This window comes from Engystomops pustulosus, chromosome 8 (assembly GCF_040894005.1).
Source record: "Engystomops pustulosus chromosome 8, aEngPut4.maternal, whole genome shotgun sequence".
Lineage (NCBI taxonomy): Eukaryota > Metazoa > Chordata > Amphibia > Anura > Leptodactylidae > Engystomops > Engystomops pustulosus.
The window spans coordinates 98,914,688-98,937,073 of record NC_092418.1 but is presented as its reverse complement, the minus strand read 5'-3'; the positions used below and the strand labels follow the sequence as shown (position 1 = coordinate 98,937,073).

Genomic DNA, 22,386 nt, shown 5'->3' with positions numbered 1-22,386 from the left:
CCAGTGGGCCCTGTCAAAAAACAGCCAGTTTCCTCTGCTTTACTGTAGAAAGAGGAGGAGAAGGAGGAAAATGAGGAGGAGGAGGAGTGGATAAATTATTCAGGTTGAGCTTCCTTCACCTGCTGGAGATTTGAAATTAGGAGAAATCCATGCTTTATTCATCTTGATAAGCGTCAGCCTGTCAGCGCTGTCAGTCGACAGGCGTGTACGCTTATCGGTGATGATGCCACCAGCTGCACTGAAAACCCGCTCTGACAAGACGCTAGCGGCAGGGCAGGCAAGAACCTCCAAGGCGTAGAGCGCCAGTTCGTGCCACATGTCCAGCTTTGAAACCCAGTAGTTGTAGGGAGCTGTGTGATCATTTAGGACGATGGTATGGTCAGCTACGTACTCCCTCACCATCTTTCTGTAAAGATCAGCCCTACTCTGCCGAGACTGGGGACAGGTGACAGTGTCTTGCTGGGGTGACATAAAGCTGGCAAAAGCCTTGTAAAGCGTACCCTTGCCAGTGCTGGACAAGCTGCCTGCTCGCCTACTCTCCCTCGCTACTTGTCCCGCAGAACTACGCACTCTGCCGCTAGCGCTGTCAGAAGGGAAATACTGTTTCAGCTTGTGCACCAGGGCCTGCTGGTATTCATGCATTCTCACACTCCTTTCCTCTCCAGGGATGAGAGTGGAAAGATTTTGCTTGTACCGTGGGTCCAGGAGAGTGAATACCCAGTAATCGGTGCTGGAATAAATTCTTTGAACGCGAGGGTCACCGGATAGGCAGCCTAGCATGAAATCTGCCATATGCGCCAGAGTACCAACGCGTAAGAATTCACTCCCCTCACTGGCCTGACTGTCCATTTCCTCCTCCTCCAACTCCTCCAACTCCTCTTCTTCTGCCCATACACGCTCAACAGTGTAGGACTCAACAATGGTCCCCTCTTGTGTCTCGCCAACATTCTCCTCCTCTTCCTCCTCATCCTCCTCCACCTCCACCTCCTCCAATATGCGCTGAGAAACAGACCTAAGGGTGCTTTGGCTATCAACAAGGGAATCTTCTTCCCCTGTCTCTTGTGAGGAGCGCAAAGCTTCCGACTTCATGCTGACCAGAGAGTTTTTCAACAGGCCAAGCAGCGGGATGGTGAGGCTGATGATGGCGGCATCGCCACTGACCATCTGTGTTGACTCCTCAAAGTTACTCAGCACCTGACAGATATCAGACATCCACGTCCACTCCTCATTGTAGACTTGAGGAAGCTGACTGACCTGACTACCAGTTCTGGTGGAAGTTGACATCTGGCAGTCTACAATCGCTCGGCGCTGCTGGTAAACTCTGGATAACATGGTCAGTGTTGAATTCCACCTCGTGGGCACGTCGCACAACAGTCGGTGAGCGGGCAGTTGGAGGCGGCGCTGCGCTGCCCTGAGAGTGGCAGCATCTGTGCTGGACTTCCTGAAATGCGCACAGATGCGGCGCACCTTCGTGAGCAAATCAGACAGATTGGGGTATGTCTTGAGGAAACGCTGAACTATCAGATTTAACACATGGGCCAGGCATGGCACATGTGTCAGTCTGCCGAGTTGCAGAGCCGCCACCAGGTTACGGCCGTTGTCACACACAACCATGCCTGGCTTCAGGTTCAGCGGTGCCAGCCACAGATCAGTCTGCGCCGTGATGCCCTGTAATAGTTCTTGGGCGGTGTGCCTTTTATCGCCTAGGCTCAGCAGTTTGAGCACCGCCTGCTGTCGCTTAGCGACGGCACTGCTGCTGTGCCTAGAGCTACCGACTGATGGCGCCATGCCCACGGATGGTCGTTCGGAGGAGGAGGTGGAGGAGGGGTGGGAGGAGGAGGAGGCATAGTAGGCCTCAAACACCTGGACCGAGGTAGGCCCCGCAATCCTCGGCGTCGGCAGTATATGACCAGCCGCAGGGTCACACTCGGTCCCAGCCTCCACCAAGTTAACCCAATGTGCCGTCAGAGATATATAGTGGCCCTGCCCGGCAGCACTCGTCCACGTGTCCGTGGTCAGGTGGACCTTGTCAGAAACGGCGTTAGTCAGGGCACGGATTATGTTGTCTGACACGTGCTGGTGCAGGGCTGGGACGGCACATCGGGAAAAGTAGTGGCGGCTGGGGACCGAATACCGAGGGGCGGCCGCCGCCATGAGGCTGCGAAAGGCCTCGGTCTCTACTAGCCTATAGGGCAGCATCTCCAGGCTTAGCAATCTGGAGATGTGCACATTAAGGGCTTGGGCGTGCGGGTGGGTTGCACTATATTTGCGTTTCCGCTCCAGCGTCTGGGGTATGGAGAGCTGAACGCTGGTGGATGCTGTGGAGGATCGTGGAGGTGACGATGGGGTTTTTGTGGCAGGGTCCTGGGCAGGGGGCTGACTATCAGCTGACACAGGGGAAGGAGCAGTGGTGTGCACGGCCAGAGGTGAACGCGCTTGTTGCCACTGAGTGGGGTGTTTAGCATTCATATGCCTGCGCATACTGGTGGTAGTTAAGCTAGTAGTGGTGGAACCCCTGCTGATCCTGGTTTGGCAAATGTGGCACACCACAGTCCGTCGGTCATCCGGTGTTTCCTTAAAGAACCTCCAGACTTCTGAAAATCTAGCCCTCGCCGCAGGAGCCCTCGCCACGGGAGCTTCACTAGTTGACACATTTGGCGCTGATGCACCAGCTCTGGCCCTGCCTCTCCGTCTGGCCCCACCACTGCCTCTTCCAACCTGTTCTGGTCGAGGACTCTCCTCCGTCTCAGAAGCACTGTGTTCACCCGGCCTCTCAACCCAGCTTGGGTCTGTCACCTCATCATCCTCCGATCCCTCAGTCTGCTCCCCCCTCGGACTTCCTGCCCTGACAACAACTTCCCCACTGTCTGACAACCGTGTCTCCTCATCGTCGGACACCTCTTTACACACTTCTTCCACTACGTCAACAAGGTCATCATCACCCACAGACTGCGACTGGTGGAAAACCTGGGCATCGGAAAATTGCTCATCAGCAACCGGACAAGTGGTTCGTGACTGTGGGAAGGGTCCAGAAAACAGTTCCTCAGAGTATGCCGGTTCAAATGGCAAATTTTGCTGGGAGGGGGCAGACTGGGGGGGAGGAGGCTGAGGTGCAGGAGCTGGAGGAGTGCCGATTTCGGTGACATGGGTGGACTGCGTGGAAGACTGACTGGTGGACAAATTGCTCGAAGCATTGTCGGCAATCCACGACATCACCTGTTCGCACTGTTCTGGCCTCAACAGTGCTCTACCACGATTCCCAGTAACTTCAGACATGAACCTAGGGAGTGTAGCTCTGCGGCGTTCCCCTGCTCCCTCATAAGCAGGTGGTGTCTCACCCCGCCCAGGACCACGGCCTCTGACCCCTGCAGTAGTTGGACGCCCACGTCCCCGCCCTCGTCCTCTACCCCTAGCCCTCGGGTTAAACATTTTGAAAATGAGAGTTATAACTTGTATTTTTTTTTTACCTTTTTTTTTTTTTTTTTTTTTTTTTTTGTGTTTTTTAGTTTTTAAAACCAAACGATGCTATCCTATTGCTATGGCTATTTTCTAGCCAAGTATTACAGCACACTACTATGCCAGATGAGATGACGCTGAGATATGAAAAAAATAAACGTAAAATAAAAAAGGAAATGGCAGACTGTGCCTAGTTGAAATACAACCCCGGGCCCTAATAAATTTTCCCACTTCGGTCTTTGCGATGGATATGTGCGTCACTAAAACGCAGTGGTCGCAAGTCTGACTCCAAATTGCTCCCAATTTGATAGTAGATGCACTGCAGCAAGTACAGCCACCAGCAGATCAACCAGAAATCAAATATATATAACGCTACTGTAGGCGTAATTAAGACGTTTGTATTCTCCTATGGCTATTTTCTAGCCAAGTATTACAGCACACTACTATGCCAGATGAGATGACGCTGAGTTATGAAAAAAATAAACGTAAAATAAAAAGAAACTGGCAGACTGTGCCTAATTGAAATACAACCCCGGGCCCTAATAAATTTTCCCACTTCGGTCTTTGCGATGGATATGTGCGTCACTAAAACACAGTGGTCGCAAGTCTGACTCCAAATTGCTCCCAATTTGATAGTAGATGCACTGCAGCAAGTACAGCCACCAGCAGATCAACCAGAAATCAAATATATATAACGCTACTGTAGGCGTAATTAAGACGTTTGTATTCTCCTATGGCTATTTTCTAGCCAAGTATTACAGCACACTACTATGCCAGATGAGATGACGCTGAGTTATGAAAAAAATAAACGTAAAATAAAAAGAAACTGGCAGACTGTGCCTAATTGAAATACAACCCCGGGCCCTAATAAATTTTCCCACTTCGGTCTTTGCGATGGATATGTGCGTCACTAAAACACAGTGGTCGCAAGTCTGACTCCAAATTGCTCCCAATTTGATAGTAGATGCACTGCAGCAAGTACAGCCACCAGCAGATCAACCAGAAATCAAATATATATAACGCTACTGTAGGCGTAATTAAGACGTTTGTATTCTCCTATGGCTATTTTCTAGCCAAGTATTACAGCACACTACTATGCCAGATGAGATGACGCTGAGTTATGAAAAAAATAAACGTAAAATAAAAAGAAACTGGCAGACTGTGCCTAATTGAAATACAACCCCGGGCCCTAATAAATTTTCCCACTTCGGTCTTTGCGATGGATATGTGCGTCACTAAAACACAGTGGTCGCAAGTCTGACTCCAAATTGCTCCCAATTTGATAGTAGATGCACTGCAGCAAGTACAGCCACCAGCAGATCAAACAGAAATCAAATATATATAACGCTACTGTAGGCGTAATTAAGACGTTTGTATTCTCCTATGGCTATTTTCTAGCCAAGTATTACAGCACACTACTATGCCAGATGAGATGACGCTGAGTTATGAAAAAAATAAACGTAAAATAAAAAGAAAATTTTCCCACTTTGGTGTTTGAGGTGGATATGTGTGTCACTAAGAGCTAAACACAACGGTAGCAAGTCCCCCTGCTAATTCCTCACAATATGGTACTAGCTGCAAATAAAAAAAAAAAAAATTATAACGTTATTGTAGCCCTAAGAAGGGCTGTTGGGTTGTTGTAGAATCACTCCTGCCTAACAGTAAGCTAATAGAACACCCTAACGCTTTCCCTGAGCAGCAGCAGCTCTCTCCCTAGCGGCATCCAGACAGAGAATGATCCGAGCAGCGCGGGCAGCGGCTAGTCTATCCCAGGGTCACCTGATCTGGCCAGCCAACCACTGCTATCTACGTGTAAGGGTACCACGTCATGCTGGGTGGAGTGCAGAGTCTCCTGGCTTGTGATTGGCTCTGTTTCTGGCCGCCAAAAAGCAAAACGGCGGGAGCTGCCATTTTCTCGAGCGGGCGAAATACTCGTCCGAGCAACGAGCAGTTACGAGTACGCTAATGCTCGATCGAGCATCAAGCTCGGACGAGTATGTTCGCTCATCTCTAAACCTAAACTAACTTGAAAAAAAACTGTTTACATATTTCTGAAATAAAGTTTATAACAAGCCAATCTTCCCTCCCTCAATCCCTCTGAGCTGTGCAGCACTATATGTGACTGGTCCCATGACTCTATAAAATTACTTATTTCCTTACAAGCAGATGGATGGCAGTGCCCTGCAGGCTATTTTCTCCTGCACACTCATGAGGTTGGAGGTCCCTGATAATAACTGAGATAATGGAATCTATCAACTATGATGGGTGAAGCTATATATAGTAAGATATAAAGCTAGGAAAATACATTTCCAGGACATAGCAGTCAAATGGCCATTGGAGCCGTCTTGTCTTCATGGATGTGTATTCCCTATTGCTCAGGATGTTGAATCAGTAGGGAATCACAAGGAGACAATGGGCCTAGTAAACACTTGTAAATGAAGTTTTAAAGCTCCACTGGAAAGACACACCCTGGACACATTTGTTTGGGGAGAGTGATGAACCCATAACAAAGGACAACACTCAGGGCGTGATAAATGCTCAGCCTTTGTCTTGTAAACCGACCCCCTTCATTTACATGCGGAAAGTTCTTTTATCATTGGGGTGGGACCGAGGGGTATAAGAGGCCCAAACAGGACTCACATGGGGAGAACTTTCTGGATCTTCAAGATCTTACTGGAGGAGCTTAGACTAAGGGACTGATACACTGATTGAACAAGTGAGTAGGTGGGTTATGGGATATGTCACATCACTGGATCGTCTATAGATTTTGTTATCTACAGCTTTGCTTATTGCAATTCTTATTCTTCATGAGAAAATTATTGTATCTGTGGATAGAAATATTGTATAAATCTGATGGTATTTTAACTTAAAATACGATGGGGTGAATTTATTAAGACTTGTGTTTTTATTATTTTACATGTGTTTTCTGCCAGAAAACTGGCGGAGAAGGCATAGTAAAATCCCACCCCCATCGTTTTCTGTTGTACAGCCTACATTTTCTCCACTATCTTCTATATTAATTGCATTTAATTTTCTGATCAGAGATAGAAGATATGACATGGGATGTTTATGTCCATAATCAATTGCCAGGAAAAGAATCTTCTGACATGGATGTAAATAACACTGAGGAGAGGGAGATCCCCAAGGTGGAGGAAGAAGAGCCAGAGGAGCGAGGCTGGGAAGGAGGATCTGCTGCTGGTACCAGGGACCCCCAGAATGGTGAGTACTGACAGCCTTTCCATTCAGTGCTTTATAGAAATCATTGATTCTCTCTTCCTTTTCGATATTCCTATATTCACCTATATAAATATAACATGTGCAGAATAATGTGCTAATGAAGGGAAGCAAAGATACAGAAATAAAAAGGCAAAATGATCCTTAGTAGCTGAAGTGCGTGCTTAGTGGGTGCATAGATGCAGGGGTATAAATGTGCCGAGATCATAGAAGTGTAAGCCTGCAAAGGCATAGAGATGAAGGGCTGAAGTGGTGTAGGGGTGCTGATATATGTAGGAATATAGAGAAATATGCCCCATACAGAAGTGAAGGGCTGCAGATGAGGTATAGGGGTGCAAGGATGTAAAGCAATACAAGTGAAGGGTGCTTAAGATATATAGGATACAGGGATGTAGAGGTATTTATTAGCTTAAATGTTGCAAACAATATGAAATAAAGACCACTAGGGTATATTTTTTCATCATCTACCTGTTGAGTGCTGATTATTTATTGAACTCTTTCATATGTATCAATCTATTTTATAGTATCTATAATCTAATCTATAATCTATGGGCCAGATACTATAGGGGGAAACTAGGGGGGAGTCAAACTCACCCCTGCTGCCACATTGCCCTACTTCACCACTCAGACACAGCACCCTTCTAACCCGTTCATGCCCACTTGGTGGAAGTTGGCGTAAGGGGATAATTAGGTACAATTCCTAGCCATGTACCATGAATTGCATTTTACACAATAGAATATTCATACACAGTGATCTATGTTTTTACCATGGGGGGGGGAGGGGGTGATTTATCACAGCTTACTTGTATCAAGTAATCGGAACCTCTAGATTATATGTTGGGGACAAGTAATTCAACTATTCTACTATTTTGTATAGAAATATAATTCATGTCCACAATGTAACCGGTATTATGCTAAAACCTATGATTTACTAAAAATTCACACAGGAGAGAAGCTGTTTATGTGGTCAAAAAGTGTCATACTAGATATATAAAGCTGAAACCAGAGCTGGTTAGACATGCACAAATTTAGGGGGTCATTTATCTTTTACCCTTCTCTGTGCTCTTTTTGTACCTCTAATGAGTGTGTATTTTGTGTTGTGTGGTTTGTAGTCTGGGCTCTTTGTAAAATGCAGCTTTTTAAAAAATTTTTTTTTTAAAAGCTGCAATTTTTTACCCAACTAACGACACTGTCTTTCGTACACCTGGCGGGCAGTGGAGTATTTTTGACAGGGCAGATTAGGATTTCCATGGGCCCGAGGCTGTATGACTATTATAGCTACTACCAGTTTGGAATTCCATTCCGACATATCATACTAGAATCCAGCTTCTTGAGAAATGGAGGATGTGTCCCTTCATTTCTAAATTATATTGTATTATAGTCCACTTTGGATTTTTCTCCCATTGTATAGGCACAAACAACAATGCTAAATCAGGCACAAACATCTGGAAGCAGGTAAAATACTAAGACAAATTAGGTGGAAACCAAGAAAACTGGTAAACCTTGTGCACTTTTTAAAAAAGTTGCAAATAATTGTCACTAAAGTACAGCCTACAAAATAAATCCAACAAAGATAAACCTGCCCCTCAGTGTTTTATGTAGAAATGTTATAAATATTTATTTTATTAGATATTTTATCAACTAAGTTATTAATGAACCTTTTATTCCCAGCAGATGACGTCACACAGAGCTCAGAAGAAAATCTGATATCTTCAAATATTAGGACAATTGATTTTGGTATCACACAAGATACAGATAAAGAGAGCGCCATGAGCATGGATTTACCCTCAGCCCTTCACAACAAAGATCCATCATCTGATCCTATTACATTGGGCATCTGTTCTGATATATCACAAACTAATTGGCAGAAAATAAGTCAACGTAATGGAGCTGAACATTCAAGAGAGTTCACCACGGAGAAGACAATTACATGTTCAGAATGTGGCAAAGGTTTTAGGTATAAATCAAAATATCTAAGCCATGTACGAATTCACACAGGGGAGAAGCCATTTTCATGTGCAGAATGTGACAAACGTTTTGCTAGTAAGAAATCGCTTGTACGACATGAGAGAATTCACACTGGGGAGAAGCCATATTCATGTGCAGAATGTGACAAATGTTTTGCTCATAAGGAATCACTTGGACAACATGAGAGAATTCACACAGGGGAGAAGCCATTTTCATGTTCAGAATGTGGGAAATGTTTTGCTCGTAAGGAATCACTTGTACAACATGAGAGAATTCACACAGGGGAGAAGCAATTTACATGTTCAGAATGTGGGAAATGTTTTGCTCGTAAGGAATCACTTGTACAACATGAGAGAATTCACACTGGGGAGAAACCATTTTCATGTTCAGAATGTGAGAAAAGTTTTACACAGAAAAATGATCTTGTTAGACATGAAAGAATTCACACAAGGGACAAACTATTTTCATGTTCAGAATGTGGAAAATGTTTTACTCGTAGGTCATTGCTTGGAAAACATGAGAGAATTCACACAGGGGAGAAACCATTTTCATGTTCAGAATGTGGGAAATGTTTTATTTGTAAATCACAACTTGTGAGACATGAGCAAATTCACACAGGAGAGAAACCATTTTCATGTTCAGAATGTGGGAAATGTTTTGCTTCTAAATCAGTGCTTGTAGTACATGAGAGAAGTCACACAGGGGAAAAGCCATTTTCATGTTCAGAATGTGGAAAATGTTTTAGTTGTCAATCACATCTTGAGAAGCATGAGAGAATTCACACTGGGGAGAAGCCATTCTCATGTTCAGAATGTGGAAATTGTTTTGCTCATAAGGAATCACTTGTACAGCATGAGATAATTCACACAGGGGAGAAACCATTTTCATGTTCAGAATGTGGGAAATGTTTTGCTCGTAAGGTATCGCTTGTACAGCATGAGAGAATTCACACAGGGGAGAAGCCATTTTCATGTTCAGAATGTGGGAAATGTTTTGGTCGTCAATCACATCTTGTGAGACATGAGAGAATTCACACAGGGGAATAGCCATTTTTATGTACAGTATGTGGGAATCGGTCTACATTGAAAATAAAGCTCATTAGCTAAAGCTTATGAAATGTTTCAACCAATAAACAGTATATTAAAAAAAATGGAGGGCTTGTACAATTATTTGTCATCAAAAACTCACAGACTTAGGTTCTTACACACTAGTGAGAGTGATGTGTCCAACTCGTATACCTTTAGGTAGGCAGACATAGCCTCTATCTCGGGCACAGATAATGGGTAACATGTCCTCGTGGAGGAGAAATAGAAGTTGCAGTGACAGCCTCAAGAACCTGTTGCTGTTGCTGGGTAGCTAGCAACTGTTGCAGCATGGCAGTGAGTTACTCCAGCTGATCACGCTATGCGGCAATCTGCCGAGATTGGTGGATCACGATGGTGATTGGGCTTCCTGGGAGATGGAATCTCTGCGGGATCCATGGCCGGATCTTACTGTCAGACTCAGGGCTTGTGGATCCTCTGGACCACTGCAGACGATGACACAAGCCACTACCTGGGACCGGGTGGTACCCGGTTTTCACCAGAGCCCAACGCAAAGAGGGTTGGGCTAGTTTTGGCATGCTACCATCAGGTCTTTCCACAGGCGTGACTTGTCTGCAGTGGCGGCCAAGGTCGAGGTACAGAAACGGCAGACAATCTCGTGGTCAGGTCCCGGCATAAGGTCAGGGCAGGCGGCAGAGATGCGACTTCAGAGTCCAATCCGGGGTCAGCAACGGGATGTCCAAGCAGATGGGTACGGGAACACAGGCACACAGCAGCACGGAGGAACACTGGTAACACAGGATCACGGAGGGACTCAGATAGCACAGGAATACAGGAGACACAGGAACACAGGAGACACTGGAACTCAGGAGACACTGTAACGCAGGATAATCACTATAGAGATTTCTCTGAGGCTGTGAGGCATAAAGATCCGGCAAGGCAGTAAAAAAGGTGCTGGACTTTTAAAGAGGAAGTGTTCAACCAGTGCACCAATCTGCGGTGCACTGGCCCTTTAAATTTGAAGACGTAGGCGGCTTGGAAGACGGGGACGTGCGCGCACAGAGCTGGGCCGAGGATCCAGAACAAGGAGAAGTGAGTGGCGCTGGCGCCGCGCCTGCGAGCCCTGGAGAGCCAAAATTTTGTGCCCAAAAATAGAACAAGAGCGTTGGAAAACATTGCCAGTTTTCAGTTTAAAAGGCCATAAAAAATGCCCCCTATATGATTTATTATGTCATTTGCATGTAGTTTGTAATTTGCATGAACATCAGAATCAAAATCATGTAGAAAAAAATAGATTGAATTTGTGCCAAGACATTAACATGCTGCATATCATTAAATATTTCCATATGTCTTGTCCATTTAAAAGAAATACATCCCCGTTAATCTCATTCATCAGTATAATATTGCATTACACATATGAATAAATATATCTATTTTTTCAAGATTTCATTTACCATATATACTCGAGTATAAGTCTAGTTTTTCAGCACAAAATTTGTGCTCAAAAACCCTAACTCGGCTTATATTCGAATCAACTAAAAAAATAAAGTCAAATCTCACCTTTCTGACATCACCCGTAGGTCCTCTTCTGTCTCCGATGCTCCGGTGCCACCTCGGGTCCTTCGCATCCTCTTCGGGTTCTTCCGCTACTCTTCGGCTCCTCTGGCTGGGCAGGCTGTATACTACAGGGGCTGGGCAGGTTGTATACTACAAGGGCTGGGCAGGCTGTATACTACAAGGGCTGGGCAGGCTGTATACTACAGGAGCTGGGCAGGCTGTATGCTACAGGGGCTGGGCAGGCTGTATACTACAGGGGCTGGGCAGGATATATGCTACAGGGGCTGGGCAGGATATATGCTACAGGGGCTGGCAGACTATATACTGGGAGGCTGTGACCAATGCATTTCCCACCCTCAGCTTATACTCGAGTCAACAGGTTTTCCCTTTTTTGTGTTGAAATTAGGGGTCTCGGCTTATACTCAGGTCAGCTTATACTCGAGTATATACGTTAAATTTCACCAAATAATTCTATACATTGAATAAGTTGAATGATTCCCTCTGCAGTTCTGTTGTCAGGAGGTGCATGAAAAGTCTAGTACATTCTGAGAACTTTATCTCCTGCCACATAAAATTGTATTTAATGTGAATCATGTTCTAGTGTAAATTGAGATAAATACTGACAGGTGTTTGTACAGAAATTCTCAGCATTGTGACTGATAGACCATTAAAACATGAAGAAGACTCATGACAAGGGGAGTCTGACACAAACTTATCAATCATAAGATGTATTTTAGCATCAAACAATCCCCAAGAAAGAGACTTTGATATACTCTCTGATATTAACAAACCCGTGCTGTGGCGGTAATAACATCACTGAGTCCCTGGTGACAGCTGTCAAACCGGACCGTCAATCTTACTAGAAATGATTCGACAATTCGTGTCAGGATTCGGGATGCAGTTGTGGCAGCATGGTGGTGATTTGTCCCAGCTGTTCACGCTGTGCGGCAATCTGACGCAATTTCTGGAGCATGATGGATGCAAGATCGGGCCGACCGGGAAGCGAACCTCGACGGGATCCATGACCGGATCTTACTGTCAGGATTTGGGATCAGCGGATCCTCTGGACCACCGCAGAAGCCAACACCCAAGACTGGAATGTAAGTGACACCTGGTCTTCACCAGAGTCAGCCGCAAAGCAGGATGGTCATGTTGCGGCGTTGTTCCACCAGGCCGTTCCACAGGTGCAATTAGCCCACGGTGGCAGCTGAGGTTGAGGTACCTTAGCAGAAGACATTCTCGTGGTCAGGTTCAGGCACTGGGTCTTGGCAGGCGGCAGAGATGCAAGGTCAGGTCCAATCCGGGATCAGGAACACACAGGAACGCAGGAACATGGGAACTCAAAAGCAGGATCACACAGGAACGCAGGAATATCACAGGAAAGCTTTCATCTTAGTTGTTGACACAAAGATCCGGCAGGGTTTGCAGGAAGAGGCAGGCTTAAATAGATTTCCTGAAAATGGCCAATGCCAATTAGCCACACGCTGGCCCTTTAAATCTTTTGAAGCCAGAACACGTAACCTAGAAGTCAGGAATACGAGCGCACGGCCAAGGAGTATGAAGCTGGGCCGGTAAGTTGCGGAGGAAGATGGTCGCGGGACCACCAGTGACAGTATCCCCCCTTCGGCCTCCCCCTCATCCTGGGGTGGAGGAATCTCTGCAGGACCAGGTCTTGGTCCAGGATATAATCTTTCCACATACATATTAAACTCATATGAAAGATACCTGTTAGAAAAGGGACTCTCCTTCTGTCCCACTAACACCATGAATTGCTTCGATACATTTCTTGACTTACAAAAATTCATAAGGAAACTTACAATTAAGAGACATTTTGCGATTCAACAACAAAAACAAACCCATATTTGAGACTAATACAACCAAAGATACATATATACATATGGAAGTAAAGACCCCGAGCATTTTGTATCCCATTCATAACCAAAGCCACTTTATAAAGACCTTCCATGACCTAATACTAAGTGATTTGCAAAAACTAATCAAAAATAAGAATAAACAAAGGGCAGGCAGAAACAAGTGAAAAACCCCAAAAGACCCCACACGTAACGATACCACCAACATCTCACAAGAAGAATTCAGTTCCCTTAAAAAATTGGCCAATAATAATGACCTTATATTTAGGTCAGCAGATAAAGCGGGGGGGGGGGGCTTGTCATTCTACATTTTGTAGACTATGTAACTGAAGCCAAACGTATCCTATCCGATACACTGTACTATGCGGAATTAAAAGAAGACCCATTCCCCCAGCTAGAGAGAAAGTACAGAGGATAAATTAAACTTTATGCAGAATTAGGCAAAACAAAATTTCCTTCCAATAGAAAATCCCCGCCAATCGTATATTTATTACTTGCCGAAAATCCGTAAGAGCCTTACTTCCTCCCCCTTGTCGTCCAATTATTTCCAACACAAACTGTTTAACCAGTAATTTCTACAAAAATATGTTATAAATATGGGCATTTACCTCAGAGACTCTTCACAACCTATCAGCATCTTACATGATATCCCTTGGAAAAGGACTTCCTACTTGCCACCCTAGACGTCACGGCCCTATATACCAGCATTGAACACTCCTTGGGCCTAGCATGTTTCGAAGTCATTCTCGAGGAAGACAGAAATATGTTGCATGTTCAAAAACAATTCTACTTGACAGTCTTTCCTTCATCCTAAAAAACAACTATTTCACACACGGAAAACACATATTCCATCAGCAAAAAGGTATGGCCATGGGGAGTAAAGTACTTCCACCATATGCAAATTTATTCATGAATATATTTGAAAACATCTACATCACACCATCAACTATACATTCAGGAAAACTGATACTGTTCATAGTGTGGCAGGGGGACAACACATCCCTTGAACCTTAATAGAGATAAATAAAAATGAGTGGGGACTAATTTTTACCCCAAGCTATAGTTCAGTAAAGGTTGAATTCCTAGACCTTGAAATTGGACACAAAGATAGTAAATTCACTACAGCAACATTTTTTAAAACAGTAGATGTTAATAGTTATTTAGACTACCACAGTAACCACCATAAACCACCAGAACATTCCTTACAGCCAATTTAGGCGGCTCAGGAGGAATTGTTCAGACACTCAAGTATACAAACAACAGTGCCGAGTCCTAGTGAAGCGTTTTAAAGAAAAGAAATACCCTAGGAAACTAATCATGAATGCCATCCAAAGAGCTAGCCAATACAGTCAAATAGAAAGCCTTCAACCTAAGAAGACCACTGCTCGAAACAAAGAGGAACCATCTCCCCAAAAAAATTCATTACGACCTACAGCAAAGATAGTCAGAGTGTCCTGAATATCCTAAAAAAACAAAGGCCAAATCTGACCCATTATTAACTCAAATAGTACCAGAAAATATTTCATGTATATACAGGAGATCCCCCACAGTGAAGAACATACTAGCTCCCAGCATCCCTAAGCAATATAAAGCCAGTACAGAATCTCTAAACACCCACAAATGGAGCTCAAGATGTGGCAAGTCCCAATGCCTATGCTGCAGAATAATAAAAACATCTGACTCCTTAAAATCCAACAGTACCGGTGTAACATTTAACCTAAAATCTAGCCTGAACTGCTGCAGCAAATATTTGATTTGTGCATTGAGTGTCAATGCGGCCTTCAATATGTGGGAAGAACCACACAAGCCTTGCATCGTAGAGTCAACCAGCACAGGTTCAACATTAAACATAAGGTCCTCAAACATGGATTATCCAAACACTGCACAATAAAGCATAAAGATGAAAAGAAAATTCACCCAGAAACCAATAATAGGTTCGGGACCCTGAAAAAGAAAGAAATTTACTGGATTTACAGACTAAATACCCTGAAACCGGACGGTTTGAATGAAATGAGACCATACTGAATTGAATTGAATCCACTAGTACGAGACGCAACACTTTGCGATCTGCTTTTTGGACCACGTCGGCTTCCGTAGTCCATTGACTCAGATAATCGCGAAAACACTGCATTTACAAAACTATCCAAGTTGGTAGATTATTCCGATAGCGACAGCACATCAGGGATTGCACCTAATATTTCTTCCTCTACAGCGCACCATCGCTGAGTTTTTATTCATCTTCACGTCCCGCCGTCTTGGTACCTATTTTATGTACTTTTTAATAATTTGTCTTAAAGATCTCTATTTATTTAAGAAGTCGGAGCCGCGGGGTCCGGGGAAAAGAAGCCAGAATGTGAGTATAGATTTTTTCTTTTAAGAGGGCCCTGCTGTGGACAATTCATTAAAAGGGGACACCTGGGGTGGATATTTTATTAAAGGGGACCATCTAGGGTGGACATTTCATTAAAAGGGGGCATCTAGGGTGGATATTTAGTCAAAGGAGGCCATCAGGGTTGGCTATTTCGTTAAAGGGGGCATCTGGGGTGGATACCTAGTTAAAGGGGCCATCTGGGGTGGACATAACATTAAAGGGGGCATCCGGGGTAGACATTTCATTAAATGGGCATCTGGAGTAGACATTTCATTAAAGGTAACAGTCTCCTCAAAGATCATATAGCTATATCAGCAATTGTGAGTGCACTAGAGACTAATTATAGGTCCTAAACTGCAGTTAGGAACAACTATTTTCTAATATTATATCAGGATATGGTGTAAAACACCGATAATGTGTATTAAGCTGATGTACTAATCTCTAATAAATTGATGATAGCAGTCATTTTTTTTAACAAAACACATGAACAACAATGGCAACCAGAATCTTTGCTTGGCAATTTTCCCTTGTTGTCCCCAGGACATAGCAGTCACATGACTATAAAAGCCGTCTTGTCTTCATGGATGTGTACTCCCTATTGCTCAGGATGTTAAAATCAATAGGGATACATAAAAGAGACAATGGGCCTAGTAAACACTTGTAAATGAAGTTGTCTAAAGCCATTGGAAAGACACACCCTGGACACATTTGTTTGCAGAGGGTGATAAACTCATAACAAAGGACAACACTCAGGGCGTCATAAATACTCAGCCTTTGTCTTGTAAGGAAGCAAAACCAACCCTCTTCATTTACATGGGGAAAGATCTTTCATCATTGGGTTAGGACCGAGGGGTACAAGAGGCCCAAACAGGACTCACATGGGGAGAACTTCCTGGATGAAGATCTTATTGGAGGAGTTTAGACTAAGGGACTGAGACTCTGATTGAACAAGTAAGTAGGTGGGTTATGGGATATGTCACATCACTGGATCGTCTATAGATTTTGTTATCTACAGCTTTGATTATTGCAATTCTTATTCCCAATAAGAAAATGAATGTATCTGGGAACGTAATTTTGTATGTTTATAGGAAACTGATGTAATATAGAGTCTAGATACAATGGGGAAATTTATTAAGACTACTAAGTGGCTCCGGCCTCTCAGTAGATTACAAAGCCTTCTCTGCCAAGTCAAACCCCTTTATTACAGGTCTGACCAGGAAGAGATTTCATCTTTAATATGGTATTTTCTTGTTGAACAAACCTCTAATGTGGCCGATCTTCCCTCCCTCTTCCCTCCTTCACTCCCACTGTGCTCTGCAGAACTATATGTGACTGCTTCCATTCCTGCCTTATGCCTCTATATAACAACTTATTACCTTACTATACAGAGGCATAGCAGGTGTATGGCAGTGCTCTGCAGGGTATTCTTTCCTGCACACTCCTGAGGTTGGAGGTCCTGATCATAACTTAATAACTGAGACAATGGAATATATCAATTTTGATGGGTGAAGCTTTAAAGTATAATATTTTCCTGCTCCATAAAGCCATTTCCAGGACATAACAGTCACATGGTCATTGGAGCCATCTTGTCTTCGTGGATGTGTATTCCTTATTTGCTCAGGAAGTTAAATCTGTAGGGAATCAAACTGAGACAATGGACCTAGTAACACTTGTAAATGAAGTTTTCTACCTCCATTTGAAAGACACATCCTGGTCACATTAGTTATGATAAACCCATGACAAAGGACAACACTCAGGGTGCCATTGTTTGCCTTGTAAGGAAGCAAAACCAACCCCCTTCATTTACATGCGGAAAGATCTTTCATCATTGGGTTGGGACCGAGGGGTATAAGAGGCCCGAACAGGACTCACATGGGGAGAACTTCCTGGATGAAGATCTTACTGGAGGAACTTACATTAAGGGACTGAGACTCTGATTGAACAAGTGAGTGGGTTGGTTATGGGATATGTCAAATCACTGAATTGTCTAAATATTTTCTAATCTATGGCTTTCCTTATTTCAATTCCTATTCTTCAAAAGAAAATTATTGTATCTGTGGATTGAAATATTGTATATTTGTAGAATAATTATGGAATATTGACTGCTATACAGGTTATATTTTCACCACATCTCTTGTATTAATTGCATTTAATTTTCTGATCAGACTCCATAAGATGGTAGAGATAGAAGATATGACATGGGATGTTTACGTCCGTAATCACTTCCCAGGAGAAGAATCTTCTTACATGGATGTAAATAACACTGAGGAGAGGGAGAGCCCCAAGGTGGAGGAAGAAGAGCCAGAGGAGCGAGGCTGGGAAGGAGGATCTGCTGCTGGTACCAGGGACCCCCAGAATGGTGAGTACTGACAGTCATTGATTTCTAGAAATGATTGATCCTCTCTTCCTCTTCCATATTCCTATATGCACCTATATATATCATGTGCAGATAAATGTGTAAATGAAGGGAGCAGGGAAGCAGAAATACATAAAAAGGCAAAATTATCCATAGTACCTGGAGTGCAGGGTTGAATGGGTGGAGAAGTATGGGGTTATAGGGTGCATAGATGCAGTGGTGAAGGGGTGTAAAGTTTCAGGGGTGCAGGGATATAGAGCACTAAGAGTGAAGGGCTAAAGAGGTTTGAAAGGTCATAATAAATGTCCCCCAGTGGATCCATTGAATTAAACTGTGTTCTTTATTCCACAGATTAGGGTGAAATTTTTCTATCCATATGTTAAAAGGATTTGGCCCCCAGCCCTATGGTAGCGTGCACCTACCGTACCTCTGGCAATGCTACAGTTGATCTTAGGCAGACTCTATAGGGAGACACTAAAAGGGGGGGCAGTACCATTTTTATGCCAGCAAGAGTGTGCCTACCTCGCTGGAAATATATCAAGAGTCTGGAGCCATTAGATATATCCATATCAGCCAGAAGGGCAAGGCCAACATCAAAAGCTTAATATGCTTGACCCTATGTTTTAGAATTTGGGAATCCAAATATGGTGCATGGCCTATGCAAATTACCAATCTACCACAATATTGGAGTCCTCCTCTGTCAGAATTAGTGTAAAATAATTAGAACCTCTAGATTCTATGACAGGAGCAAATAATTGATGACTTATACAACTTTTTAACTATAAATTTTCCAATGTAGAAATATAATTCATGTCCACAATGTAACAGGTTTTGTGTTAAAATCTAAGAGTTACTAAGAATTCACGCAGGAGAGAAGCAGTTTCTGTGTTCAAAGAGTGTTTTTTTCCCTTCCCTCTGCTCTTTTTGCACCTTTAATGAGTATGTTTTTTTAACCTAATTTGTCTTTGTAGTCTGGGCTCTTTGTCAAATGTAGGTTGTCTTTCAGAGTTTTTAGGCTTACATTTTCAAAAAAGCTGCACATTTTTTGCGCAACTCATCTGGCAGATTAAAGGAAACCACTTCTAAAAATTAAAAGGCACCTCGAAATACTCACCTGTGCTTCTCTTCATTTTGATCCCGGCAGTGTTCTTCTTTAATGTTGACGCACCTGGATCAAGATGAAGAGGAGCGCAGGTAAGTATTTCTAGGTGTTTTATACTTTTCAGAACAGGTAGAGACACTGAGAGGCCCTGAGCTGCATAACTACTTAATCTGCTGTTTCAGGACTTTCGGAGGACCTTTAAAAATCCTGGAATGGCTCTTGGGTAAATGTGTATTGAAAGTAGGAACAGATGTACAAGGATTTAATAGTTTAAGGTCCTTCTCAGTATAAAGCTCTTTGGGTAGTTTGGGTGGCCATTGTCCCCCCCCCCCCCTCCCCCAGAGGGCTTGGGCCCCAGACCACGCCCAAACCTCCTACATTATAATCCACTACTGATTTTTGTGCCTTTTTTGCATGTATATAGGCACAAACAATGGCAAATCATGCACAAACTTTTGGAATCAGGCTAAAAAGAAAGACAAATTAGGCGGAAAAATGGTATACAGGTTAACTGGTAAACATTTTGTGCACTTCTTGTAAATGTTGCAAATAATTGTGCAAATATCCTATAATATAAACCTGTACCTTAATGTTTTATGCAGAAATGTTGTAAATATTTATATCATTAGATACTTTCTTAACTTAGTTATTAATGAACCTATTATTCCCAGCAGATGATGTCACACAGAGCTCAGAAGAAACTCTGATATCTTCAAATATTAAAGCAGATGATTTTGGCAACATACAAAATACATATATAGTGCATGCCTCAAGTAAGGATTTACCCTCAGCCCTATCCCCTGATCCTATTACATTGGGCATCTGTTCTGATATATCACAAACTAATTGGCAAAAAAGAAGCCAATGCAATGGAGCTGAACATTCAAGAGAGTTAACACTGGAGAAGACAATTTCATGTTCAGAATGTGGCAAAAGTTTTAGATATAAATCAGAACTTGTAAAGCATATGAGAATTCACACAGGGGAGAAGCCATTTTCATGTACAGAATGTGGCAATTGCTTTGCTCGTAAGTCATTGCTTGTATTACATGAGAGAAGTCACACAGAGGAGAATCCATTTTCATGTTCGGAATGTGGCAAATGTTTTGCTCGTAAGTCATCGCTTGTACAACATGAGATGATTCACACAGGGGAGAAGCCATTTTCATGTTCAGAATGTGGGAAATGTTTTGCACGTAAGTCATTGCTTGTAGAACATGAAAGAATTCACACAGAGGAGAAGCCATTTTCATGTTCAGAATGTGGGAAATGTTTTGCTCGTAAGTCATCACTTGTACAACATGAGAGAAGTCACACAGGAGAAAAGCCATTTTCATGTTCAGAATGTGGGAAATGTTTTACACAGAAAATGGATCTTGTTAGACATCAGAGAATTCACACATATGAGAAACCGTTTTCATGTTCAGAATGTGGGAAATGTTTCGCTTATAGGTCATCGCTTATAAAACATGAGAGAGTTCACACAGAGGAGAAGCCATTTTCATGTTCAGAATGTGGGAAATGTTTTGCTTGTAGATCAACGCTTGTAAGACATGTAAGAATTCACACAGGGGAGAAGCCGTTTACATGTTCAAAATGTGGCAAATGCTTTGCTGTTAAGTCATCACTTGTAAAGCATGAGAGAATTCACACAGGGGAGAAGCCATTTTCATGTTCAGAATGTGGAAAATGTTTTACGCAGAAAATAGATCTTGTTAGACATGAGAGAATTCACACAAAAGTTTTAATTTAGAACCTATTACACATGGGAGAAACCATTTTCATTTGTCTTTTGATTTCTATTTGTTATTGAGATTTTTGAGGAATTGTATTTATAATGAAATGTATTAACCAATAAATTTTCTATTAAAAATGTTGGAGGATTTGTACAATCACTCACCACAATCAGAAACAGAGAGGAAAATCTCATACAAATAGGGGGATGTATTATTCAACTTTGGCCAAACTTCTGATGTAATATGCAATTAAAAAACTGACTAAAATGTCTTGTTCCACTTTGTGGAACACACTTTAGACCAGCTCAAACATGGTCTAAAGCAATCTTACACCAGTGTAAGGCCTCTTACACACTAGAGAATGTTATGCATCCAACTTGCATCACACTTACAACATGTGTTGGCTGGGATGTCTAGGCTGAAAGCGGCGCAACCCAAACTAAACTCCTCGAGTGTGGCATTTCTTATTCGCTATCCAACTTTTTTTTTTTTGTGCACATTTTTATTTGTTGCAGCTCCTTGTGCTCTTTATTTATGAGTGGTGGTGCCACAATTTAGCTTTTTTTCTGACACACACCATTTTATATTTTTTGTTGCTAAATTTGGCTGCAGCTTTTGCAATATGATACTTTTCTAGTTTCCAGACACTTTTTTGGCCACAATTTTTGGCACATAATTAGACCACTCAAAAGCAAGTGTACAAAGTTCTATTTTAGCTACATGAATAGGGAGTAATTTCAGTCACTAAGTTATTAAGCTCTTCTGTAACAGTCAAAATTGTGTGCCAAAAATAGACGAATGCTTCAACAAGAATAATTCATGTGTTCCAGCATGTCAGTTCTGGTTGTTAGTGTTGGGGCTGGACGTTCCAGCCAGGTCACGTTTCAAGTGTGATGTGAGTTGGATGCATCCCACTCGCTAGCGTGTAAGGGGCCTAACACTGCGCCAGAAGTTATTGTCTCAGAGAAAAACTGCCACATCAAAAGACTAGTGTTGCCTTGCTCAGAGCTGATGTACCCTGCAACACATTGATAAAATCCCCCCAAAGTGTTCTACACATGGATCCAAACTGTTTGATGTTTTTGAGTCATTGGAATAGAGCCATAACTTCTATCCATGAGATTCACGCACAAGAGGCGGAGAAAGGGGAAAAAAATAAAAACACTAACAGTTTTATGTTTGAAAGTCCATAGTAAATGCCCCCCAAGGAGTTTAGATCAGCGGGGGCAACTCCTTCATCAACCAAAGGATAGTCCTCTACAATCCAAGCCTCCCCTTGGAACATATCAGCATGTATAGATGTCGATAAAGAAATCTATGAAAGCAAATAGCAAACATTTAAATATGTTTGGAAATAATTCCTCTACAATTTTGGTAGATATTTTATTTTGTTGCCATGTTTGTGATGTGATGGCACCAAAATTCAGCTTCTTAACTGACACTTACGTTTATTTGCAACTTTTTAACCACGGTTTGCGCCAAAATTGCGAATTTTTTTTTCCATACATTCACATCTGTATTTTAAAGACATATCGGGTGCAACAGGAATTCTTGCGCTGCTAGTCAAGTGGAAAAGTTGCAAATTTAGGCACAAATATATAAAAATTGCCAAAAAAGTCACAAAAATAAGAGGCATAAAAGAGAAAATTCTAAGATAAATGGCCCTCATGTGTCACAAGAAAACAATCTTAT

General features: G+C 42.8%; 1 protein-coding gene across 1 annotated transcript in view; it reads left to right on the top strand.

Moving 5' to 3' along the window:
- The window catches only part of LOC140076161 (uncharacterized), a 62,328-nt gene that overhangs the window by 33,313 nt on the left and 6,629 nt on the right, over positions 1 to 22,386 (top strand). The window contains 3 exon segments of the mRNA XM_072122671.1: positions 6,499 to 6,675; positions 8,365 to 9,706; positions 19,868 to 20,699. Of these exon segments, the coding sequence (XP_071978772.1) occupies positions 6,499 to 6,675; positions 8,365 to 9,706; positions 19,868 to 20,699 (2,351 nt within the window).